The sequence below is a fragment of the Hemiscyllium ocellatum genome, chromosome 13, assembly GCF_020745735.1.
Source record: "Hemiscyllium ocellatum isolate sHemOce1 chromosome 13, sHemOce1.pat.X.cur, whole genome shotgun sequence".
Lineage (NCBI taxonomy): Eukaryota > Metazoa > Chordata > Chondrichthyes > Orectolobiformes > Hemiscylliidae > Hemiscyllium > Hemiscyllium ocellatum.
Window position 1 is genome coordinate 2,887,180 of NC_083413.1, and position 26,856 is coordinate 2,914,035.

At 43.0% G+C, this 26,856-nt stretch overlaps 1 protein-coding gene across 2 annotated transcripts in view; it reads left to right on the plus strand.

Moving 5' to 3' along the window:
- rhbdd1 (rhomboid domain containing 1) overlaps nucleotides 1-26,856 on the plus strand; it is an 80,012-nt gene that overhangs the window by 19,345 nt on the left and 33,811 nt on the right. For both annotated transcript variants that reach the window (XM_060833979.1, XM_060833978.1), the window contains exons 4-5: nucleotides 7,416-7,504; nucleotides 15,788-15,841. In XM_060833979.1, coding sequence (XP_060689962.1) covers nucleotides 7,416-7,504; nucleotides 15,788-15,841 — 143 coding nt within the window. The remainder of the gene's footprint in view (nucleotides 1-7,415; nucleotides 7,505-15,787; nucleotides 15,842-26,856) is intronic.

Sequence of the window (26,856 nt, forward strand, 5' to 3'; positions counted from 1 at the left end):
AGTAGAGTTTGCAAGGAGGGTCTTGGTGAACAGTATGTAAATAGTCCAACTCAGGAAGGGGCCAGACTGGACCTGTGTTGGGAAATGAGCCCTGCCAGGTGTTTTAAGTTTCAGTTGGGGGGGATTACTTTGGGAATAGCGATCACAATTCCATAAGTTTTAGAATACTCGTGGACAAAGATGAGAGTGGTCCTAAAGGGAGAGTGCTAAGTTGGGGCAAGGCCAACTATAGCGAAACCCAGCAGGAGCTGGCGAATGTGGATTGGGAGCAGCTGTTTGAAGGGAAATTCACATTCGGTATGTGGGAAGCTTTTAAAGAGAGGCTCACTAGAGTGCAGGACGGACAGATCCCTGTGAAAAAGAGGGATAAAAATGGCAAGATTAGGGAACCATGTATGACAGGTGAAATTGTGAGACAAACTAAGAGGAAAAAGGATGCATACATAAGGTCTGGGCAACTGAAAACAGACGAAGCTTTGGAAGAATATTGGGAAAGTAGGACCAATCAGAAATGAGCTGTTAAGAGGGTTCAAAGGGTCATGAAATATCTTTAGCGAATAGGATTAAGGAAAATCCCAAAAACTTTTATCCATCTATGTGGAGAAAGAGGGTTACTAGGGAAAGGATTGGCCTTAGGGTGAGAAGGGAAATATATAAAAGAGACCTAAGGGGCAACTATTTCATACAGAGGGCATATGGAATGAGCTGCCAGAGGATGTGGTGAAGGCTGGTACAATTGCAACATTTAAAAGACATTTGGATGGGTATATGAATAGGAAGGGTTTGGAGGGACATGGGCCAAGTGTTGGCAGGTGGGACTAGATTGGGTTGGGATATCTGGTCGGCATGGACGGGTTGGACAGAAGGGTGTGCTTCTGTGCTGTACATCTTGACTCTCCAAGGGCAAAGGAGGAAAGGTATCCGTCAGAAAATGGGTGAGATTCTTAATGAGTACTTTGTATCTGTATTCACCGAGGAGAGGGACATGGGCTGTTGAGGTTACGGATAGATGTTTGGTTACTCTCGGTCAAGTTGGCGTACGGAGAGAAGAGGTGTTGGGTAGTCTAAAAGGCATTGAATTGGACAAGTCCCCAGGTCTGGATGGGATCTATCCCAGGATACTGAGGGAAGCAAGAGAGGAAATAGCTGGAGCTTTAACAGATATCTTTGCAGCATCCTTGAACACGGGTGAGGTCCCAGGGCACTGAAGAATTGCTAATGTTGTCCCCTTGTTTAAGAAAGGTAGCGGGGATAATCCAGGTAATTATAGACCGGTGAGCCTGACGGAAAACATACTGAAGGATAGAATCTATTCCCATCTGCAAGAAAATGGACTTATCAGTGATCGGCAGCATGGTTTTGTGCAGGGCAGGTCATTGTCTTACCAACTTAATAGAATTCTTTGAATAAGTAGATCTCCGTTATCTGTAAGAATAATAGGGTGGTTATGGTCAGGGATTTTAACTTTCCAAATATTGACTGGGACTGCCATAGTGTTTAGATGGAGAAGAATTTGTTAAGTGTGTACAAGAAAATTTTCTGATTCAGTATGTCGATGTACCCACTAGAGAAGGTGAAAAACGTGACCCATTCTTGGGAAATAAGGCAGGTGTCTGAGGTGTCAGTGGGGAAGCACTTTGGGGCCAGCGACCATAATTCTATTCGTTTTAAAATAGTGAGGGAACAGGATAGATCAGATCTAAAAGTTGAAGTTCTGAATTGGAGGATGGCTAATTTTGACTGTATTAAGCAAGAACTTTCAAAAGCTGATTGTGGGCAGATGTTCACAAATAAAGGGACGGCTGGAAAATGGGATGCCTTCAGAAATGAGATAACAAGAATCCAGAGAAAGTATATTCCTGTCAGGGTGAAAAGGAAGGCTGGTAGGTATAGGGAATGCTGGATGACTAAAGAAATTGAGGGTTTGGTTAAGAGAAAGAAGGAGACATATATCAGGTATAGACAGGATAGATCAAATGAATCCTTACAGTATAAAGGCAGTAGGAGTATACTAAAGAGGGAAACCAGGAGGGCAAAAAGGGGACATGAGATAGCTTTGGAAAATTGGATTAAGGAGAATCCAAAGGGATTTTACAAATACATTAAGGGCAAAAGGGTAACTAAGGAGAGAGTAGGGCCCCTCAAAGATGAGCAAGGTGGCCTTTGTGTGGAACCGCAGGAGATGGAGATACTGAATAAATATTTTTCCACAGTAATCACGGATGCAAAGGACATAGGAGCTATAGAATGTGGGGAAATAGATGGTGACATCTTGAAAAATGTCCAGATTACAGAGGAGGAAGTGCTGGATGTCTTGAAACACATAAAAGTGGATAAATTCCCAGGACCTGATCAAGTGTACCCTAGAACTTTGTGGGAAGCTAGGGAAGTGATTGCTGGGCCCCCTGCTGAGATATTTGTATCATTGATTGATAGTCACAGGTGAGGTGCCGGAAGACTGGACATTGGCTAATGTGGTACCACTGTTTCAGAAAGGTGGTAAGGACAAGCCAGGGAGCTAAAAGCCCAGTGATTCTGAACTTGATCTTGATCAGATGGGCCAATGGGCTGAGAAGTGGCAGATGAAGTTTAATTCAGATAAATGCGAGGTGCTGCATTTTGGGAAAGCAAATCTTAGCAGGACTTGTACACTTAATGGTAAGGTCCTAGGGAATGTTGCTGAACAAAGAGACCTTGCAGTGCAGATTCATAGCTCCTTGAAAGTGGAGTCACAGGTAGATGGGATAGTAAAGAAGACATTTGGTATGCTTTCCTTTATTGGTCAGAGCATTGCGTACAGGAGTTGGGAGGTCATGTTGCTGCTGTACAGGACATTGGTTAGGCCACGTTTGGAATATTGCGTGCAGTTCTGATATCGTGAAACTTGGAAGGGTTCAGAAAAGATTTACAAGGATGTTGCTAGGGTTGGAGGGCTTGAATCGGTTGGGACTGTTTTCCCTGGAGTGTCGGAGGCTGAGGGGTGACCTTATAGAGACTTATAAAATCATGAGGGACATGGATAGGATAAATAGACAAAGTCTCTTCCCTGGGGTGGGGGAGTCCAGAACTAGAGGGCATAGGTTTACTGTGAGAGGGGAAAAATATAAGAGACCTAAGGGCTAACTTATTCAGAGGGTGCTACATGTATGGAATGAGCTGCCAGAGGATGTGGTGAAAGGCACCTGGATGGGTATATGAATAGGAAGGGTTTGGAGGGATATGGGCCGGGCGCTCGCAGATGGGACTAGATTGGGTTGGGATATCTGGTCGGCATGGACAGGTTGGACCGAAGGGTCTGTTTCTGTGCTGTGACAAAGTCAATTGAGAGAAAGTCTGTAGATGTCATATACATGGACTTCAGTAAGGTGTTTGCTAAGGTTCCCCATGGTAGGCTGATGGAGAAGGTGAGGTTGCATGGGGTCCAGGGTGTGCTCGCTAGATGGATAGAGAACTGGCTGGGCAACAAGAGACAGAGTGGTAGTGGAAGGGAGTTTCTGTGACCAGTGGTGTCCCACAGGGAACTGTGCTGGGACCACTCTTGTTTGTGATATATATAAATGATCTGGAGGACGGTATAGGTGGTCGGATTAACAAGTTTGCAGGTGACACTGAGTGTCAGATAATGATAGTGAAGGGGACTGTCAGAGAACACAGCAGAATGTAGATAGATTGGAGAGTTGGGTAGAGAAATGGCAGATGGAGTTCAATCCGGGCAAATGTGAGGTAATGCATTTTGGAAGATCCAATTCAAGAGCGAACTAGTCAGTAAATGGAAAAGTCCTGGGGAAAATTGATGTACAGAGAGATCTGGATGTTCAGGTCCATTGTTCCCTGAAGGTGGCAACACAGGTCAGTAGAGTGGTCAAGAAGGCATACGGCATGCTTTCCTTCATCGGACAGGGTATTGAGTACAAGGGTTGGCAGGTCATGTTACAGTTGTATAGGACTTTGGTTCGGCCACATTTAGAATTCTGTGTACAGTTCTGGTTGCCACATTACCAAAAGGATGTGGATGCTTTGGAGAAGGTGCAGAGGAGGCTCACCAGGATGTTGCTGGTATGGAGGGCACTAGCTACAAAGAGAGGTTGAGAAGATTAGGATTATTTTCATTAGAAAGACGGAGGTTGAGGGGAGACCTGATTGAGGTATAGTTAGGGTGGATAGCAAGAAGCTTTTTCCCAGAGTGGTGGACTCCATCCCTAGGGGTCACGGGTTCAAGGTCAGAGGGGGAAGGTTTCAGGGAGATATTGGTGGAAAGTTCTTTACACAGAGGGTGGTGGGTGCCTGAAATGTGTTGTCAACGGAGGTAGTAGCGGTGAAGACGATAGCGTCATTTAAGATATACCTGAATGTGACAGATACATGAATGTGCAAGAAGCAGACGGATACAAACCCTTAGAAAATAGGCAGCAGATTTAGATAGAGGATCTGGATCGGAGCAGGCGTGGAGGGCTGTTGGGCCTGTTCCTGTGAGGATCTGGATCGGAGCAGGCGTGGAGGGCCGTCGGGCCTGTTCCTGTGAGGATCTGGATTGGAGCAGGCGTGGAGGGCCGTCGGGCCTGTTCCTGTGAGGATCTGGATCGGAGCAGGCGTGCAGGGCCGTAGGGCCTGTTCCTGTGAGGATCTGGATCGGAGCAGGCGTGCAGGGCCGTAGGGCCTGTTCCTGTGAGGATCTGGATCGGAGCAGGCGTGGAGGGCCGTCGGGCCTGTTCCTGTGAGGATCTGGATCGGAGCAGGCGTGGAGGGCCGTCGGGTCTGTTCCTGTGAGGATCTGGATCGGAGCAGGCGTGCAGGGCCGTAGGGCCTGTTCCTGTGAGGATCTGGATCGGAGCAGGCGTGCAGGGCCGTAGGGCCTGTTCCTGTGAGGATCTGGATCGGAGCAGGCGTGCAGGGCCGTAGGGCCTGTTCCTGTGAGGATCTGGATCGGAGCAGGCGTGCAGGGCCGTAGGGCCTGTTCCTGTGAGGATCTGGATCGGAGCAGGCGTGCAGGGCCGTAGGGCCTGTTCCTGTGAGGATCTGGATCGGAGCAGGCGTGCAGGGCCGTAGGGCCTGTTCCTGTGAGGATCTGGATCGGAGCAGGCGTGCAGGGCCGTAGGGCCTGTTCCTGTGAGGATCTGGATCGGAGCAGGCGTGGAGGGCCGTAGGGCCTGTTCCTGTGAGGATCTGGATCGGAGCAGGCGTGGAGGGCCGTAGGGCCTGTTCCTGTGAGGATCTGGATCGGAGCAGGCGTGGAGGGCCGTAGGGCCTGTTCCTGTGAGGATCTGGATCGGAGCAGGCGTGGAGGGCCGTAGTGCTATAAGGTTCTTTTGTTCTTCTTTTGTACATTAATTCTGGGTGACTTCATAATCTTCATGTCAATTGGGTTAGTCAAAATTGGCACAGCCAACCATAAGGAGGAGTTCACAGACTGTATTTGGGAATCTGTGTTGTGGTTTCAACCCAGGATCAGGCTATTTTGGATCTATTAATGTACAACGAGACAGTCTTTAAAAATGGTGTCAGAGTAACAGAGCAGCATCTTGTGAATCTGTGGAATTCTTTCACTTTGAGGACTGTTGAGACTGGGTTATTCAGTATATCCAAGACTGACATAGACAGATCAATAATCAGTAAGACAATTGAGGGCTTTAGGGAAAAGGGAAAGCAATGTTGGGAGAATCATTCAATCAGCTATAATCTCATTGAATAGCGGAGCAGACTCAGTGTGCTGAATGGCCTGCTTCTGCTCCTACATCTCTGTGATCTCTTTCTGCTATTGTTGTTTGCAAGCCATTCTTATGCTGGGAAAGCTGCATAAGTGTTGGTTATTCTCTGGTACTTTGCTCAAGTAATCTGATTAATGTCTGATCCGTAACAGGAGAATCAAGAAGCTATTAATGTTGTCATTCAGTAGCATGGAACATGAGAATTGCTGAAAAAGAGGCACATTTGTCAGTTTTTAAAAATGTTATACTCTTCAGGATATTTTCAAGAATAGCAATATGAAGGTGACCAAAATGTGTATACATATGAGAAAAAAGTGTTGATTTGTCAGCAAGTGAACTCTTACTGACTGAGGCAGTCATGTAAAACACACCAGTTAGGTGATAACTGGCCATTAACAAACTTCATTTCAATTTGTTTCTATATTGGGCAAGTTGACTCTAGCCCTCATTCCTGAAGAAGGGCTTATGCCCGAAACGTCGGTTCTCCTGCTCCTTGGATGCTGCCTGACCTGCTGCGCTTTTCCAGCAACACACTTTTCAGCTCTGACCTCCAGCATCTGCAGTCCTCACTTTCTCCAAGTTGAGTCTAGTCAAGATATTGCCTTCAGGGATCCACTTAAAAAATGAGGCATTCAAGACGACATGGGGTAATTAGTTGGGTAAAATAATGCATATATGGTGCAAACACAGGAGATTGACATAGAACATCCCTTCATCTGTTCAGAATAAGGAACTGACAATAACAGACAATAATTGTTTGAAAAACTCAAGGCAGTGGACAACATTAGATGTGATTTTGGTGCTTGAACAGCATATGTTAAATAATCCTGAGTGTGCAGAGAATTGTGCGAACTAACAATTTAAGATTATTTGCATTGCATCTGTTTAAATGTAACAAAATAGGTGACAGTCATTCTTTGGTTCATTTCATGGCAATCAGAGTTGACCTGTCTGGTTTAATTTAAACAAAACTTGGCACTTAGTTAACTAACAACTGACAGTTAACTAACAACTGACAGTTAACTGTCAGTTGTTAGTTAACTGTCAGTTGTTAGTTAACTGGTGCATTTTCTATGGCAATGCCCTGACCAATCCATACACATGCAATCAATATGCTCTTCCCATTTGATATAACAATTTTGTTCAGCTTTATATTGGTATTGTTGCAAATGTCCTGATGAGTGCAAGGTGTAAAGCTTCAAAAATATGTCTTTTCTCAGCATTATTGCTATTGTGTTCTGAATTTAGCAAAAAAAACACAATTTCAGGCAAAGTCTTCTGTCCAATCCTGGTGTAATTACATTCGCCCACATTTACCCTATACTTGTATCCAGTCATGATCTGTAATGGAATAAATTGTGGTGTCAAAGATGCCTGGATTTTAGTTTCAAAATGGTATGTGTTTGGCGGTTTTGTGGCTGCTGTCTGTCTGTGTTACTGACAGGCCAGTCCTAGTTGCAGTTCATTTAAGGAGTTGCTGTCAGAGAAAGTAAATATTTTCTTTTGATTTAAATCAGAATTTTTAGGAATACCTTTTCTATTCATTTTAAACAATTATTGATTTAGCTATACCTTCCTAAATTTCACCAAAAACACAATTTCAGAAAACCAAGCTCTTATTTGAAATTGCCACAATATTAATTGTGTATTCTGTGTTCAATCAGTATCACTTTTAAGCAGGCACTTGTTAAGAATTTTATTTTCTTCTAGGTCATCTTTTGTTGGCCATCTTTCTGGTATTCTTGTTGGGTTACTATACACCAAAGGGCCCTTGAAGAATGTGATGGAAGTGTGTGCTGGTAGGTGCAACAATCCTCAGTCACATTGCTTTTGACTCTCTACCCTTTTTTCATTTTGACATTTGAATACACTTGGCACTTTATTATGTCATAAAGCCCTGTATCTAATTAATCTTTCAAATTATGGTAATCTACGATTGATCTTTCAAAAATTCCTGGAGTCTGGGAAAGTCCTAGACAATTGGAAGATTGCTGTTGTAACCCCCTTGTTCAAGAAAGGATCAAAGCAAAAGATGGAAAATTATAGGCCATCATTAAGGATGAGACTTCTAAATTGTTGGAAGTGCTGGGCCAGATTAGAACAAGTCAGCATGGATCTAATATGGGGAGGTCATGCCTGACAAACCTGTTAGAATTTGTTGAAGAGGTAACAAGTAGGTTAGACCAGGGAATATTGACTAAGACCAGTTGATGTTATCTACCGAGACTTCCAAAAGGCCTTTGATAAGGTGCCTCACAGGAGGCTGCTGAGTAAGGTGAGGGCCCATGGTGTTTGAGGTGAGCTACTGGCATGGATTGGCTGTCTGACAGAAGTCAGAGAGGTGGGATAAAAGGATCTTCAGAATGGTAGCTTGTGACAAGTGGTGTCCCGCAGGGTTCAGTGTTGGGCTGCAGCTGTTCACTTTATATTATTAATGATCAGGATGAAGGGACTGGGGGCATTCTGGCGAAGTTCGCCGATGATATGAAGTTAGGCAAACAGGCAGGTAGTTCTGATGAGGTGGGGAGGCTGCAGAAAGGTTTAGACAGTTTAGGAGAGTGGATTAGGAACGTGGGCAAATGTGAAGTCTTGCACTTTGGAAAAAAGAATTCGGGCATGGACTACTTTCTAAACGGTGAGAAAATACATACAAAGCGATCTGGGAGTGCTAGTCCAGGATTCTGTAAAGGTTGACTTGTTCTCTAATGTATTCATTAGAGTTTAGAAGGTTGAGGGGAGATCTAATAGAAACTTACAAGATATTGCATGGCTTAGAAAGGGTGGATGCTGGGAAATTGTTTCTGTCAGGCGGGGATACTAGGACTCGTGGGCATAGCCTTAGAATTAGAGGGGGCCATGATTGAATGGCAGAGTGGATTTGATCGGCCATATAGCCTTAGTTCCACTCCTTTGTGTCTTATGGTCTTATAGACTGCCATAGAATGTGCTGGAAACCAATACAAAAACAGGGGGGAGGAGTTTACTTTTCTGTCAAATGTAGTAACCATAGCTGCTTTTCTGAATTTTTTATTCAAATTATGATTTTATTATTTAAAAACTTTTGAGTAATCAGAAGGTTTATGTAAATCTCAATTTCTTTTTGTTGACATTAAATGGAAGTTTGAAATACTATTAACAACTGCAAGACCGATCCAACCTTGCATATTTTCCAACTGCTTTCTGGTCTCCACTGAACCCCCACCCCCCCCCCCCCCCCCCCCCCCCCACCCCATTCTCACCCCCAACTTATATTTGATGTCTTAACCCAGTGAGTGAAATGTTAGAGCATTAATATTGATTAAGAGAGCTGAATTTGAATAATATTCCGATGTGACTTCTGTGCTGTCCTGGGAATGTTTCCGCCGACTTGGTCAGTGATTTCAGCAGGTTACTCACTTGGTGCCATTTGTTCTGTCATTAGAACTGTTGTTGCCTTGTGTGAGGTGCTGCCAAACTAACTCTTGGCATGCTCTAAAATGTTTATATTTATTCTCAGAAGATTATTCCAATCTAATTCCATTTTCTTTACTCACTACAGAAGACAAGATAGGCCAACAGTTCAGTGGTGAATCTGGAGTTTATACGTTGCGTTTATTAGATTACTAGATTAGATTACTTACAGTGTGGAAACAGGCCCTTCGGCTCAACAAGTCCACACCGACCTGGCGAAGAGCAACCCACCCAGACCCATTCCCCTACATTTCACCCCTTCACCTAACACTACGGGCAATTTAGCATAGCCAATTCACCTAACCTGCACATCTTTGGACTGTGGGAGGAAACCAGAGCACCCGGAGGAAACCCACGCAGTCACGGGAGAATGTGCAAACTCCACACAGTCAGTCGCCTGAGTTGGGAATTGAACCCGGGTCTCTGACGCTGTGAGGCAACAGTGCTAACCACTGTGCTGCCCACCGTTTCTTCTTTATAATACAGATCAACTGCAACCAATATGGATAGACACATTTTGTTTGATCAGAGTTTGGAGATACAACGGTTGCAGAGCAAAAGTCTGGGAGTAGTGATCCAGGTCGGACAGGACCGTTGACTAGCAGAAGTTGATGTTCTCCACGCGCACTCTCGTTGGTGTCTTATCCCTCTGTGGCTTTGCAAACTAAGATAGACATAGATCCATTCACACGAGCTCTCTTTCTCATCTGCTCTGAAGCAATTCCAAATCTCCTCTTCTTTATTGCTTTCAAGGTTGGATTTAGGTTTTCTTATAGGATGGTAAAGTGTCAAAAGCAAAGGTTTATCTCCAGTACAAGGGGCATTTGTGTTCTTCCTGCCACCGTTCTCTTCCACCTTTTCAAGGTACAGCTATGCCTTTCAACATATTAGAGAAAAGCCATGATCATAATGAATGGTGATACTGGCTCGAAGGGCCGAATGGCCTACTCCTGCACCTATTGTCTGTTGTCATAAGACTTCTTTTCTTATCTCATCCCTTACTCCTAAAATAAACTTTAGCCAATTTACAGCATTAATCCAACTGTCTATTCCAAGCTGAAGGCCACATATACACCCTCCTTTCTAACATATTGTTTGCTCTTAACTTTACACAGTGAAACTTACAGAAGAATATCATTGTCATGGTCAATCCAGCTTTCATAGCTGTTAGTTCTTAAGTACGGTCTGAATCATTTTCTCTATTTAATGTTCCTGCATTCTGTGAAATAAAGCACACTTTTTGCTCTGTTCTGACTTAACATCAGTTGTAAAGACCTTTGTCTCAACTATAACAGAAGAAGGTTCAACAACCTACTTCATACTTAAATCTGTCTTTGTAAAAAACACAGTGCCTCCCTTTTCAATTAAGTGATGTACAAATGATGATACAAAACTTCCAGCTTTAAATATCCTGTTGTTAAACATTTTCAAAATGTCATCTTTGCTTTTCTTTGAAACACTCCCTTTCAAGCACCATAAAATTGGTCTCTCTTTTTCCAAAAGGCCTTTGCTGAAAAAAATCTGAAATTTGAAGGAACATTTATCAGTGGGTATTTTAAAATAGTAATAGTGAACTGATCTAGATTGATTATCAAGAAGGGAAACCAGCGCATTCAAGTAGAAAATTCTACCAAAAGCTAATCCTGATTATAGAGCAGGTTTATTTCTTAATGCATCTCTGCTCTCTGTCAGCACTGGTTTTGACATCAACTCCATGTGAGGAAAATGTCTAGAACCATGGTTCCCTAACTTTTTTATTTGAAATATCACTTTATAAATCTATGTGTCCACAGTTCTTAATCCACTTTTTAAAGACTCATTATATACAAGTTGTGCCTGTAAAGAGTGTTTTAATACTGCTTTCAGGTAAACAGGTAATTACTTACAGTAGCAATTTAAGGCCAAACCAGAGCTACAGACTAAATGTGACTCCATGTGGCTCAGTTGTTCGCACTGCTGCCTCACGGTGCCTGGGACCTGGGTTCGATTCCATCCTTGGACAACTGTTTGTGTGGAGTTTGCACATTCTACCCCTGTCTGTGTAGGTTTCTTCGGGTGCTCTGGTTTCCTCCCACAATTCAAAGATATGCAGATTGGGTGAATTGGCCATGCTGAATTGCCCATTGTGTTCAGTAATGTGTAAGATAGGTGTATTAGGCAGGGGTAAATGTAGTGTAATAGGATCCAGGAATGGGTTTGGGTGGGATACTCTTCAGGTGGTCGATGTGGACTTGTTGGGTCCAAGGGCTTGTTTCCACACTTTAGGGATTCAGTGATTCTAGCATATTCCAACTGAACGACTTTTAGTGTGGTTTAAGATTGGATTTGTTTGCGTTTTAAGGCAATCAAGTTCACAAATCCAAATCCAATATAAACGACTGTTGGCTAAATCAGTATTTATAGCTGTTTTATTAGGTAAAGTAACTTCCAGGTACATGCAAAATTTTGCAGATACTGGGAATCTGAAACACACATGCAAATCAGGAGATCAATAGACAGAGAGAAAGAGTGAACATTTTGAGTCTGGTATGACTGTTCTTCAGAACTTGACATTTAACTAGCTTTTCTGTCTCTCTCACCATAAATGCCACCCCAACATTTTGTTTGTTTCACTAACCTCTAGGTGTTCTGTAAAATAACTTCCTCTAAACACACAACTCTCCTTCCCTCATGAACTGACAAATTTTAGACCTGTGCAAATTCAGCCTAGTTTTTCAATGTTATTAGTCTTGCAAGGAACTTGGATTATTGAAAAATTTATGTAAGTCAAACTGACTATTTTTCCTCAATTCAAAGAATCAATGAACAAATGATTTTTGTTGTCACGTATATTTTACTGAGAAATACAACAAATACAGTGTAAAGCTTTCATTCATTGCCACAAAACAGCATCATTTTAATCGTTTAAAAGCAAAAGAAAAATGGGAATAGTTTAAAGAGAATGTTTGAGGTGTGAAACAGCTCAAAACCATCGCATCTGAGGTAGTTCACCTCCGTCTGACACACCATTACACAGGAAGAAAATGACGGAAGTACACAGAAGGCCAGGCAACATTATAATAGCATTTGTACACTGCGCAAGTCCAAATTCAGACACTTCAGTCTCATTGCACCAGTTAATTTCTTCACTGCTCTCCCCTCAAACAAACAAACAAATGCAAGACTTAGCCCAAAAATCATGGCTATTCATGACAATTGACAGCTGTGTCATGAGATGAGTGCAACCATTTCTTTATGTAAAGAGGCAAGTTTGCTTTCGTGTCTTCCTCCTTATTTTTTTTTTGATCCCCTTGTGTTTTTTTTCTCTGTTTCCCACCTTTCCTGAGATTATTTCAGTTGGCGATGGTTTAGAGTGCGCACACGTTTTTGTTGAACCATGTGTATCTCTAGGGTTGCAGGTTACAGACAATTTCTAGAAAGGCTTTGAGAAGGTGCCATACAAGAGGCTGTTATGCAAGAAAAAAGCCCATGATGTTAAGAGCAAGGCACTAGCAGGCATACAAGATTGGCTGACTAGCAGAGAGTGGGGATGGCAGCATGGTGCTGAGTGGTTAGTGCCACTGCCTCACTGTGTCAGGAACCCAATTTCGATTCCACCCTCTGGTGACTGACTGACTGTGAAGTTTGCACATTCTCCCCCTGTCTGCGTAGTTTTCTTTCAGGTTCTCCGGTTTCATCCCACAATCCAAAGATGTGTAGGTTAGAGTGAATTGGCCATGCTGAATTGCCCATAGTGTTTAGGGATGTGCAGGTTAGATGGATTAGCCATGGGAAATGCGGGGTTAGAGGGATACATTAGTGGTGTGGGTCTAGGAGTGTTTCTCTTTAGCTATTCAGTGTGGACTTGCTGGGCCAATGACCTGCTTCCACACTGTAAGGATTCCGTGATTCTATGATTTCATATTTGAGAATGACTGGTCTGGACAGCTTCATACATTTTGGGAAGATCTCATTGTTGCAGCATTTTCAAGTGCATTACTGAAATTGCCCTTGGTACTTCACACCTTTAATTTAGCTGGGAAGAAAGCACTTCACTCTTCTACATTACTTGGTAGTTTTTTAGGCTTTTATCCCAAATGTCTGGTAAGATACCATTTGCCCTGAGCGGTGTAAGAGTACGAATCCCATAGGCGAAAGTGAGGAATGCAAATAATGGAGATTAGAGTCAAGACAGCTGGAAAAGCACAGCAGGTCAGGCAGCATCTGCGGAGCAGGAGAGTAGATGTTTTGGGCGAAATCTCTTCATTAGGAAGGCACTAGCTTCTTTATCCTGATGAAGGACTTTTGCCGAAACATCGTCTCTCCTGCTTCTCAGATGCTGCCTGACCTGCTGTGCTTTTCCAGCACCATGCTCTATGAATCCCATAGGCCTGTGGCTTATGAGCATGAGTATCATCTTGACTCTTCAAACATGATTGTTGCTTTGAACAGAATTTTCCTTCATTGGTCTCCTTCAGTGGTATTAATGGCTGTAGATTGTTCAATGATCATCTGCTAACAAACACAAATGGAACATCTTTACAGGAGGTAATGCTGAAACTAGCTAAATTCCACAGAGACAGATGCCCACGTGTAAATCTCTAGATTGTGCAGTATTATAATAAGGAACTATTTTGACAAAAGTTATCTGTTGTGAATGGAATTTTCCAAGTTTCGTGTTGAGTTCAATTACAGATTTAACATGCTATATAATTGAAGTTTGAGGGATCAAAACATGGAGACAAGAGAAATATGTCTCTGTTGTTTCTTGGATTTTCACCTTTGGCAGGAGTTAATAATGTCGATAACAAGTCATTTAGTCAAAAATAAAGCCATAAATTTAGTCCAATCATATTCACTTGAGAGCTGCAATCTTCTTAAGTATATGTCTGCACTAACAATAATGGAAAGACTAATTTCAATAACATTTTAAAGGCTTTTTTAAATGAACCATCGTTATTGATAGTTTCTCACAAGTACACATCGATAAAGTTTAAAAACAAACCACTTAATTTAAATACAAATGGGTCCAATCGGTGATGGTTGGGGTCATATAAAGATTTTCTTGTATCATGTGTAGCTCCAGAATTGCAGGTTCCGGACCATTTCCAGAAGGGCTTGATAAGGTGGCATGTAGGAGGCTTCTAAACAAGAAAAGCTCCCATGGTGTTAGGGGCAGAGTATTGGCATCGATAGAGGATTGGATGACTGGCAGAAGGCAGAGAGTGGGGACAAAGGGGTCTTTTTTAGGATGACTGTGGATGACCAGTGGAATTCCAGAATGGTCAGTCTTGGGTGAATAACTGTTTCTTATATTTTAATGATCAGATGAAGGAACTGAAGGCATTCTTGCTAGGTTTGCAGATGGCACAAACTTAAGTGGAGGGACAGGTCATGTTGAGGAGATGTAAAGGCTACAGAATGACTTGGGCAGGCTGGGAAATTGGGCAAAGAAGTGGCCGATGGAATACAGTGTGGGAACACGTAGGTTCACTTGGTAGTTAGGAAAGTAAATGCAATGTCAGCATTCATTTCAGGTGGGCTTGAATACAAGAATAGGGGCGTATAGCTCAACCTGTATAAGGCTCTAGTCAGACCGCATTTGGAATATTGTGAGCAGTTTCTAAGAAAGGTGGCATTGGGGAGGGGTCCAGAGGTGGTTACAGGAATGATCCCAGGAATGAAGGGCTTGTTATATGAGCAGTGGTTGGAGACTCTGGATCTGTGCTTGTTGGAGTTTAGAAGGATATGGGGTGATCTCATTGAAACTTACAGAATACTGAGGCCTGCATAGAGTGACCATGAAGAGGATGTTTCCAGTAGTAGGGGAGACTGACCTGAGGGTACAGGCTCAGGGTGAAAGGGTGACACTTTAGAACTGAGGTGTGGAGGCATTTCTTCAGTCAGAAGGTGGTGAATCTGTGGAACTTATTGCTGCAGAGGGCTGTGGAGGCCAAGTAACATTGGCACCATACAAATGCCAGACAATATCCTATCTAATAAGAGCCAATCTAACCACAGCCCCTTGGTGTTCAATGGTGTTGCTATCACTGACCACAACCCCCCCCACCTCCCCAACCACCACCACTATGAATATCCTTGGGGTTAGCATTGACCAGAAACTCAGCTGAACTTGCAGTGGCTATAAGGGCCGGTGATGGATTATGAATAATGGCCTTGTCCCCAATGTGCCAACCAGTTGGTGATACCCCCATCCCACGAGCAAAAAACAAAACTGGATGTTTAAGGCATCTCCACGCGGCAAATGACGAAAGTTTTTGACCACCACGTTCACAAGGGAAGTGAACTCTATCACTCTATACTCTATTACTCAACACCATTTTGGTTTGAAGCTTCAGAGTTTTGTCTTGTATGTCAATGTCTGCGGTATTTTGAAATAACGCTAGTAAAACTTAGGTGTGAATAATTTTAGTCCTTGCTGGTTATGAATCACCTCTAAACTCTACTGGAGGGCAAAAAACTAAAAATCCAATGATACAGACGACACTAACATAAGGTAATCTTTGGCCAAATAATGGTAGACAGCTACATGGTTCACAGATTTTATTGTCCATGTGATGCTCAATTTATTGATATAACCCAATATCCTAAACCCTTTGGAGTTATTGTAATATCTTGCTATTATTTGACAGATGCTGTTTCATCGAGTGCCTCTTCGAGACGACAAGTCAGATTCAATAACCAAGGTTAGTTAAAACTTATTTTCCTCATCTAATTCACATTCCATTCCCTAACAAGAGGTAAAGGGGGAAAATGTCTTGGTGATTTACAAGGATGTTGCCAAGGTTGGAGGTTTTTGAGCTATTGGGAGAGGCTGAGTAGGCTGGGGTTATTTTCCCTGGAGCGCAGAGGCTGGGAGGTGACCTTATAGAAGTTTATAAAATCCTGAGGGACATGGATAGGGTAAATACACAAAGCCTTTTCTCTGGAGTGGGAGAGTCCAGAGCTAGAGGGCATAGGTTTAGGGTGAGAGGGGAAAGATTTAAAAATGATCTAAGGGCAATTCCTTTCTCACATGGGTGGTGCATACATGGAATGAGCTGCCAGAGGGAAGTGGTGGAAGCTGGTACAGTTACAACATTTATAGGCATCTGGATGGGTATATGAATAGGTAGTGTGTCAATGCTACTCCTTTAACAAGGTTAGGTTGCCCTTGGTATTTTTTTCCAGAGGGGTTGTAAACGCATAGATTCTGGTTTGTATGAGTTTTAGGGACAGTTTGATTATAGCCAGCAGATACTGCCTCAGGAAAAAGGCTATCAAGTTTCAAAGAAACACTTGAATTAGCGGATTTTGAGAAGATTTATAGCTCAGGTTGAGGTTCCAGATGTAGGTTTGTTCGCTGAGCTGGAAGGTTCATTTTGAGACATTTCGTCACCATACTAGAGTGAGCCTCCAAGTCTAGTATGGTGACGAAACGTCTGAAAATGTACCTTGCAGCTCAGCGAGCAAACTTACGTCCAAACACTTGTATATTGAAAGGGGAGAGGCCAGTTCTCCTGGCTCAGCTTTTCTCTGGTTTGCTTTGGTTCTAGCAGTCTGGCTGTTCAGAACTGCTGGGGAATCCAAAGAAGCAGCTACAGTGGAAGGAGGTTGCATGTTAACACTCTCTCTGCCATGTCTCTCTCTTCTGTAAGAACCTATGCCTGATTTTACCTTTTTGCCAAGGGGGTGTTTATGAGGACTGTTGCAGGCATTTGGAACAGCATCATTAAATTGGGATAGTCTGCTGGGCTTTCAGATAGGTTAAGTTATTCTATTCTCTTGTCCTTGTGTTTCATTCGGTATTCTGTAAATAAATTTTGTATAAAACCAAGGGGTTTTGACCAGCTGCATCACTCCCGGAATATCCACTTTACACCTGCTTAAAACAACTAGAAACATTAGGGTCCGGGCTTCCTGCTTGACATGTTTTGAGGTGGTCTCAAAATAGGCCTGGTCCATAACAGAAGGTTTAGGGGGATATGGGCCAAGTGCTGCAAATGGGATGAGATTAGTTGAGGATATCTGGTCAGCATGGACAAGTTGGCTGAAAGGTCTGTTTACATGCTGTACATCTGACTCTGATTGCCAACTAACAGCAGATCTATGAAGGCTATCTACACCGGTTCCTTGCTGAAATTATTGCCAAATGTCTTGAGTCTTTACATTGTACAGCAGCTCCTCCTCCATATCTTTAACTTATGAATAACTAAGAATTAGAGGCAAAATATGCTATTTGGCCCCTCTAACGTGCTCCACCAGTCAGTAAGATAATTGAGTTGTTTTTAGCCTCAACGCCACAATCCTAGCTACCCTCCATAACTATTAACTTCCTTGTTAGCCAACAATCTATCTACCTCTGCCTTAACAGTGATAAATGATCCTGCCTCCTCTGCTCTTTGAGGAGGAGCATTACAAGTACTCACCACCTTCTGCAAGGGAAAAAAAGGCATTCACATCTCTCTCTCAGATGAGAGACCTTTTCTGGTTTTAAAAATATTACCAAGTTCTAGTCACTCCCACAAAGGAGACAGTCACCCTGTCAACTCCGCTTGCGCGTAAGGTGGTCTGAAATGGATGTGTTTCAATGCGCAAAGTATAATTGGCAAAGGAGATGAACTCTGAGCATTGGTTAGTACTTGGAACTGTGACATTATTGAGATTAGAGAATTAGCTGAAAGAGGGACAGGACTGGCAGCTGAATGTCCCAGAATTTAGATGTTTTAGGTATGATAGAAAGGGATGTCAAAGGGGTTGTGGAGTTATGTTCCTGGTAAAGTAGTAGCTCACTGCTGTGCTGATGGAGGATACATCAGGGGACTCGGGCAGTGAGGCAGTATGGGTAGACCTTGGTAATAGGAAAGGAAAAATCACAATGATGGAGGTGTATATTACAGGCCTCCCAACAACCAACCAGGATAGAGGGGAAAATACGTAGACAGATTTTGGAAAGATGTGAAAACAGCAGGGTTGTTGTGGTGGTTGATTTTAGCTTCCTCTATATTGACTGGTACTCACTGCGTGCTAGGGACTTGGGTGGAGCAGAATTTGTAAGGACCATACAGGAAGGGTTCTTGAAACAGTATGGAATCAGTCAAAGCAGGGAAGGGTGACACTAGCTGCAAATGTGTTGCTGGTCAAAGCACAGCAGGCCAGGCAGCATCTCAGGAATAGAGAATTCGACGTTTCGAGCATAAGCCCTTCATCAGGAATAAGAGAGAGAGCCAAGCAGGCTAAGATAAAAGGTAGGGAGGAGGGACTAGGGGGAGGGGCGATGGAGGTGGGATAGGTGGAAGGAGGTAACGTGGTCTGTGCAGAGGAGATGACCTGGGGGGTGCAGTGAGAGAGGGACTCACTGAAATCCTTGTAGAGGGAGGAAGAGAGCTTCTTCAAGGAAGGCATCCTTGTAAGAGGATTCGCAGTAGGTTAAAATCTTCGAGTAAAAAATGAGGTCTGCAGATGCTGGAGATCACAGCTGCAAATGTGTTGCTGGTCAAAGCACAGCAGGCCAGGCAGCATCTCAGGAATAGAGAATTCGACGTTTCGAGCATAAGCCCTTCATCAGGAATGAGAGAGAGAGCCAAGCAGGCTAAGATAAAAGGTAGGGAGGAGGGACTAGGGGGAGGGGCGATGGAGGTGGGATAGGTGGAAGGAGGTGATGTGGTCTGTGCAGAGGAGATGACCTGGGGGGTGCAGTGGGTGACACTAGACCTAGTTTTGGGAAATGAACCCGGCCAGGTGAGTGAAGTTTCAGTGGGAGGGTGTTTCAGTCGGGAGTAGTGACCACAATATCTTGATTTTATGGATAGGGATAACAGCAGTCCTTGGGTGATGGTGTTAAATTGGGGGAAGGCAAACTACAACAATATTGGGCAGGAATTGGAGAGTGTTGATTGGAGGCAGCTATTTGAGGGTCAATCCGCACTGGACATGTGGGAGTATTTCAAACAGCAATTGATAGGAGTTCAGGAGCAGTGATCCTGTGAGAATGAAGGATAGGTGTGGCAAATTCCCTGAACCTTGGATGACCAGGGATGTTATGACCTTGGTCAGAAAAAGAAAGGAAACATGCGTAAGATCGAGGAGAATGGGAACTGACAAAACCATGGAAGTAAATAAGGAAAGTAGGAAAGAACTTCACGGTATTAGAAAGCCTAAAAGGGGTCATGAAAAGTCATTAGCAAACAGGATTAAGGAGAATTAAGGATTCCTGATGAAGGGCTTATGCCCGAAACGTCAAATTTCCTGTTCCTTGGATGCTACCTGACCTGCTGCGCTTTAACCAGCAACACATTTTCAGCGGGATTAAGGAGAATCTCAAGGTTACTTATACATAAATAAAAAGTCAGAGGGTAGTCAGGGAAAGGGTTGACCCACTCAAAGACTAAAGAGGGAATGTATGTGTTGAGCCAGAAGAGGTAGGCGAGGTCTTAAACAAATACTTTGTTACAGTATCGACATTCATTAAAGAGAAGGAATTGGTGGAGTATGATGTCAGGGAAGGGAATGTTGAATTTCTAAGACATGTTGCCATTAAAAAGGAAGAGGTGTTGTGCTTATTAAAAAGTATTCAAATAGATAAGTCCTTGTGTCATGATGAGATCTATGTCAGAATATTGAGGGAAGCCAGAGAGCCAATTACTGGAGCGTTTACGGATAATTTATATCCTCATTGCCCAAGGAGTGGTCCCAGAGGACTGGAGAATAACCAATGTTGTCCCAACATTTAAGAGGTAGTAGAGATAATCCAGGAAATTACAGGCCTGGTGACCCTAATGTCAGTGGTATGGAAGTTATTGGAAAAGATTCTCAGGGACAAGATCTATATACATTTAGAAGCAAACAGATTCATTAATAATTGACAGCATGGTTTTGTGCGGGGGAGGTTGTGCCTCACTAATTTGATCGAGTTTTTTGTGGAGGAGACAAAGATGATTGGGGGAAAAGCAATTGATCTTGTCTATGTGGACTTTAATAAAGCCTTTGACAAAGGCCCCCATGGCAGACTGGTACATAAGGTGAAGTCACATGGTATCAGGAGTGAGCTGGCAAGAGGGAGACAGAACTGGCTTAGTCACAGGAGGCAGAGGGTAGTGATGGAAGGATGCTTTTCAGAATGGAGGGCTGTGATTAGTGATGTTCCACAGGGATCAGTGCTGGGACCTCTGCTGTTCATGATCTACATAAATGATTTGGAGGAAATTGGAGCTGGTCAAATTAGTAAGTTTGTGGATGATACAAAGATTGGTAGAGTTGTGGATTGTGAGGAGGATTGTTAGAAGATACAGCGGGGTATAGATCAGTTGGAGACATGGGCAGAAAAATGGCAGATGGAGTTTAATCCTGACAAATGTGAGCTGATACATTTTGGAACATCAAGTACAGGTGGAAATTATACAGTGAATGGCAGAACCTTTAGGAGTATCGATATGCAGAGGGATCTGGGTGTGCAGGTCCACAGATCAGGGGCGGCACAGATGGTTAGCACTGCTGCCTCACAACACCAAGTTCCCAGATTCGATTCCAGCCTTGGGCGACTGTCTGTGTGGAGTTTGCATGTTCTTCCCATGTCTGCGTGAGTTTCCTCCGGGTGCTCCAGTTTCCTCCCACAGTCCAAAGATGTGCAGGTCAGGTGAATTGGCCATGCTAAATTGCCCATAGTGTTAGGTGCATTAGTCAAAGGGAAATGGGTTTGGGTGGGTTACTGTTCAGAGGGTCGGTGTGGACTGGTTGGGCCAAAGGGCCTGTTTCCACACTGTGGGGAATCTAATAATAAAAATCACTGAAGGTGGCAGTGTAAGTAGGTAAGGTAATGAAACAAGTCTATGCCATGCTTGCCTTTATTGGAAGGGGCAATGAGTGTAAGGGTAGACAAGTTATGACGCTGCTTTACAGACCTTTAGTTAGGCCACACTTCGAATATTTTGTCCAGTTCTGGTCACCACATTATCAGAAGGATGTAGATGCTTTGGAGAGGGTACAGAAAAGTTTTACCAGGATGTTGCCTGGTTTTGGGGGATTTTAATGATGAAGAAAGGTTGGATAGACTGAGCTTGTTTTCACTGGAACGCAGGAGTTGAGGGAAAACCTGATGGAAGTTTAAGATTGTGAATGGCATGGATAGAATGGAAGGTATGAGGCTTTTTTCCAGGGTGGAGGGGTCAGTTACTAGGAGACACATATTCAAGGTGTGGGGTGGGGGAGTTTAAAGGAGATGTGCAAGATAGGTTTTTCCTTCAAAGGGTGGTGAGTGTCTGGAACGTGCTGCCCGAGGAGGTGGTGGAAGCAGACACAATAGCAGCATTCAAGAAGCACCTGGACAGGTACATGAATGGGAAGGGAATGGAGAGATAGGATCCTGTCAGTGAAGACAGTTTTAGTATGGAAGGGCAAAATGTGTCAGCTCAGGCTTGGAGGGCCGAAGGGCCTGTTCCTGTGCTGTTTTGTCCTTTGTACGTATATCTGAACTGTCTCTGCCCTAACACTCCAGATCGGCCGATATGATTTTCTCCTTGATTTCCATGATCAAACTTAATCACCTGCATTTATGGCCATTCCTTTTTGTTTTATTATCAAATAAGGTATCATCAGAATCCATGGAGCTAACATGCAAATCAACTATGATTGAATTAAATAGGTTTGAGGGGCTGAATGGCCTTCCCCTATTCCTATGTAGGTACTTTCCTCAACTTCTTCAACTCCCTTCACGACTACCGAATATCTCTTTCTCTATTCATTGCTATAACTTCTCTCTTTCTACTGTTTACAAATGATCACCCCATCTTTGATTTGCTTTTTGTGATCTGAGTGACTTCAACTTTTGGTAGTTGGGATAGTTTTTATTGAGCAGACCTTTTGAGGTGCATTCAGGTGAGCATTTTTGGCCCACACGTAGCAAGTGTAACAGTAGAAGGTGCAGTTCTGGGTATTGTTTTAGAACATGAAGCTGGACAGGCGCAAGAAGTTGCGATAGGAAAGAAATTTGTTTGTAGAGATCATAATTCGGCGCAACATTGAGGGCCGAAGGGCCCATTACAGCACAGTAATGTTCTATAATTCTGTTAGTTTTGCCATAATTACAAAAAAGGACAAATTTCGAACAGGAGTTCTCGGTTAGGCCAAGGCCTCTTTACTGTGTTGAGTGATTTAGCAAAAGTAGCTGCTTGCAAGTAAATAAGTGGGAGGCATTCAAACAATTATTCAAAGGGCTCAGGATAAAAATCTTTCCACAAAGAGAGAATATGGATGGCCAAATCTAAAGCTTTTAGTTCCAGATGTCGTCGAATTCAGATTTCCCCTGCTGCTATGGCGGCCTCTGAACCAGTGTCCTCAGTGATATTATCCTGTGGTTCTGTGTGACGGGTGCAGTGACTATGCCACTGCCTTCCCTCGATCATTGAATAAGCAGGCTTTATGGGATAGATTTTCAACCAACTGTTCACACAAAATAGTTGCTGATTGACTGCCCGTTATTGAAACTGCATGATTTTTAACAGCCCAAAAATCTTAATACTATGCACACATGACTCACTGTTCCATTTTTATTACACAGTTTGTCAATTTCCATCATTTCCTATGTAAACTTATTGTGCTATAATTGAAGTTTACCAGCTGATCTAATTTATTCCTGATCAATGAATATCATCAGGAAGCTGTCTCGGGAATTTTTTGAGATCGGGCACAAACATTTGGGTTTTTTAATTTTCAGCAGCCGTAGTTTCAATTAAGTTTTCTCTTTTCACCTTTTTTGTTTGGTTTCTCTCAATGTTATGATTTTTTAAAAATGTATTGAAGTTAAGAATCTTCCTGCTTCCTCATTATCCAGTCGAATGTTGAAAGGAGATTGGATTTTGCTCTCCGTGCTGTGCCTCTATGTCTCCCTTTGGCACCATTCTGACCATAAGCAGGTCTCTAGCACAGTCACTTATTCCTCCCAGACAAAGGCTGGTTTAATGTTTATATGCCAAAGGATCATGAACCCAATGAGGCTGCCTTTTAAGGAATGGCATTGAATTTAATCAGCTCTGGCCAGTGGCAGCATGCCTGTACTACTTGTCCAGCAATGGTCCAGTTTGTGTGTGTGTGTGTGTGCGCGCGTGTACACCATCTGTGCACATAGATCCACGTTAGTAACTACTACTTTGGAAATATATCCCTTTACAGACACTTTATTTTACAAACAGTTGAGATAATTTGCTAACTTGTCCATTGCTTGGTGAAAACAGTCCCATCACTTATGAGGTTTTTTTAGTGACTTTTGTACATAGGTGGGCTCAGAGTGATGAGATAAATAGTGAAGGGGGAGGTCATCTTGAGTTCATCCATCTCAAGAAAAATTTGCAATCTCCATATCATTTTATACACTTTGGATAAAGCGAAAGTTTTTACCTCCACATTCAACTGAATTAGCTTCACTAATTCAAATATACTTCTCCAAAAGAAGTGTAATCTTTCTGATACTAATGTGCCTGGTATTTTCATATGACTTGAATCCGAAGAGGCTTATAAAGCAGCAGCCGCAATCCATCCTGCTATCTCTTGATATTATTTCTAAACCATCTTTCAGTTTAATTTTACAAAAGTAAAGATTTATAATGCTGTCAATCCCTTTGTAATTTAAATCCAGTCTTCACAAACTTTTATATTTTGCTTTCGAGACTGTTGGTTCATAGAATCTTGGATGGCGTTAGGACTGTATCTCTTCAGCTTATTTCTTTGATCCCTGCTAAGGGCAAGTGTGGAAAGTCAATCCCATCCCCCTCCAACTAAAGATATCAGTTGCATTCGGTTTCATAATTCAGAACTAGTTTTGTGATCTCAATGTATTTATCTATATTTCAGGTTTTACACGCAACATTTTTCTCTTGTGACTGGCTTTATGTTTTCCTTGAGAAAACCACTTTTTTTTTAATGTGAACATGGAAAGGAAGTAGGGGCAGAACACTCTACCCCTTGAGACTACTCCTTCGTTTTTATGATCAGGCCTGATCTTCTGCCTCAGGACACGGACATGATTCCTTGAGAGACTAACATTTTATCTATCTCAGGCTTGAATATACACAATGATAGAGAACACACGACCATCTCTAGTAGAAATTTCCAGAGATCCAACCTGTGTCTGTCTTTTAATTTCTCAATATGTGAATTTCTAAGCCTTGCCTAACAAGTAATCTCAAATGTAATAAGCTGCATTCTGGAGAAATCTAGCACGTTCTGTTGCATTCTAATCACAGAAAATGCTTTTCCCCTCTCATCATGCAAGCTCTCACTAATATTCGGGTTTAGTTCTTTGTTTACTGTGTTTCAGGAGTTTTTAACTTTTTCACAAAGTATTTGGGGAAAATATTTGACTAAATGCATATTTGTGCTTGCATTAAGTTAGGAAAGAAAGGCTTGGAGGGCCGAAGAGCCTGTTTCTGTGCTGTAAGGCTCTTTGTTCATACGCCCTCACTGGATGGGCCCTCCAAGGTGTCTCCCTTAGTACAGCTGTGCTATTCCCCCTAATCAGTAACACCACTCCCCACCTCGTTTACATCCCTCTGTAACTCCCCTGAAACATCTGAATCCCAGAATGTTAAGCTGCCAGACTTGTCCCTCTCTCAACCAACTCTCTGTAATAGCGACAACATCACAGTTACACATATTAATCCGAGCTCTATGTTTATCTGCCTTTCCTGTCATACTCCTCACATTAAAACACACACCTCAGACCGTCAGTCTGTCCGGCTGTGCTCAGTAACCTCTCCCTGTCTGTTCTTTCTCTTACCCTTACTGTCCTTAGACTGTGACTCCTCATCGGTCATTTCCTTGCTGACCTACTGCTCTGGTTCCCCCCAACCCCATCCCTGCCACTCTAGTTTAAATCCTCCCAAATGGCACCAGCAAACCTCCCTGCCGGGACATTGGTGCCCCTCCAGTTTAGGTCCAGCCTGTCCTCCTTGTATAGTCCAGGAGACATTCCAATGATCCCCATTCCTGAAGCCCTCCCTCCGGCACCAACTCTTTAGCAATGTATTTAACTGTACTATCGTCCTATTCCCAGCTTCACTGCCATGTGGCACTTGGAGTAATCCCAAGATTACAGCCCTAGAGGTCCTGCTCACAACTATCGAAATGCCCACCTGTGCCCTCCCTGACTGTAGAGTTCCCTTTCACTAATACTCGCCTCCACTTTGACCCTGAGTCACGGTGCCACTGATCTGGCTGCTGCTGCTGTTCCCTGAGTGGCCATTCCCCCCGAGTGGCCATTGCAAGCCAGTATCCCTGTTTGAGTGGGGGATGGGCACAGGACACTCCTGCACTGCCTGCCCACACTTTCTCTTCTGTCTGTGTAGCCCCTAACGACGGTGTGACCACCTCACTGACATTCCACAGCATTCTCAGCCTTAGGGATGCTCCATAGTGACTCCATCTGCAGTTTCAGGGGCTTCATTACTGAACACACTACCTGCATACACTGTCGCCATGGTAACTGGAAGTGTCCCTGATTTCTCACAAATTGCAGGAGGAGCATTCCGTGGTGCCCAGTTCTCCTGTCTTTGTGAACCTTACCCACAACAGACAACAATCCAGGAGCTGATTACACAATATTCCTCTCCTCACCAAACTCCGGTGTCTCACTCCTGCTCTCTCTTCCTAGCAGATTCCAACCACAAAGAGTGAGTATTTTATCTCCCTCCAGACACTACTCGCTCAGTTTGCAAAACTGGTTCATTAGCAGCCAAGCAGTTTGTTTTCAGTTATAATAAAAAAAAATTAGTGGATGTTTGAAAATCTGAAACACAAACAGAAATTGCTAGAGAAATTCAAGTCTGGCACCTAAACTTGACCCTTCTGGAATAGAAGGAAGGACATTACCAGTGTATGACAAGAACCTATGTTCTAAAGTGCGTTACTGGTTGTTGTCTTTTAAATGAATCCACTGAAAGCAGTCCTGCAAAGTGTCCCATAGAGAATACGCACAAATTGTTTTTGCAAGCCCAATATTGAACCTTTGTTAATTAAACCAAACACCCAGAAAAGCTCACCTCACCTTGTAATCTGTTAAAATATGAATGACAAAGATCTCCCAAATTCCACGATTTAAAGAAATTAATATCAACTTAACTCTAACAATGAACATTAAACAACTACTTCCCAGAACTCTAAGCCCCCCTTTCTCTTAACTGCTTATTACCTACCTCCAACTCTACAACAATACACTGTTCGATTAAAACGCTTCTTAAAATTACATTAACTTAATTTCAAAACCAGACAGCAGCTGTCATCTTTGGTGTCTTTCTTCTTCCGACTGAAGATCTCCCTGTGACTTCATCTTTTTACTGTGAAGATGTTTCAAATGAAAAGGTCCCTTTGATAGGTAGGGTTTCAATGTCTTGGGTCTCTCTCGATGACAATTGCTCTGTCTAATTTTCAAAGTGCCTGCCTTTTTCTCTCCCAACTTCGGATTGTCTCATTGATTCAATGTTGACAAAACAATAAATTCGATCTTGATTGGGTTTTAGTATCCAGGGGCATAATTCAAACTGATTAAATTTGAATTGTTGTCAAAACAATTCAGATCAGCATTCCCTACTTCCACCTCATGCACATTAGTATTTGGCCGCCCCATCTTATTCCTGCTGCAAACCTTTCAACTGGGTCCTTTGCTCCTGAGACAGAGTTCACTAACCTATCCCACTCCTCAAGGACTTCCTCTTTACTTAATGCATTTTGATGC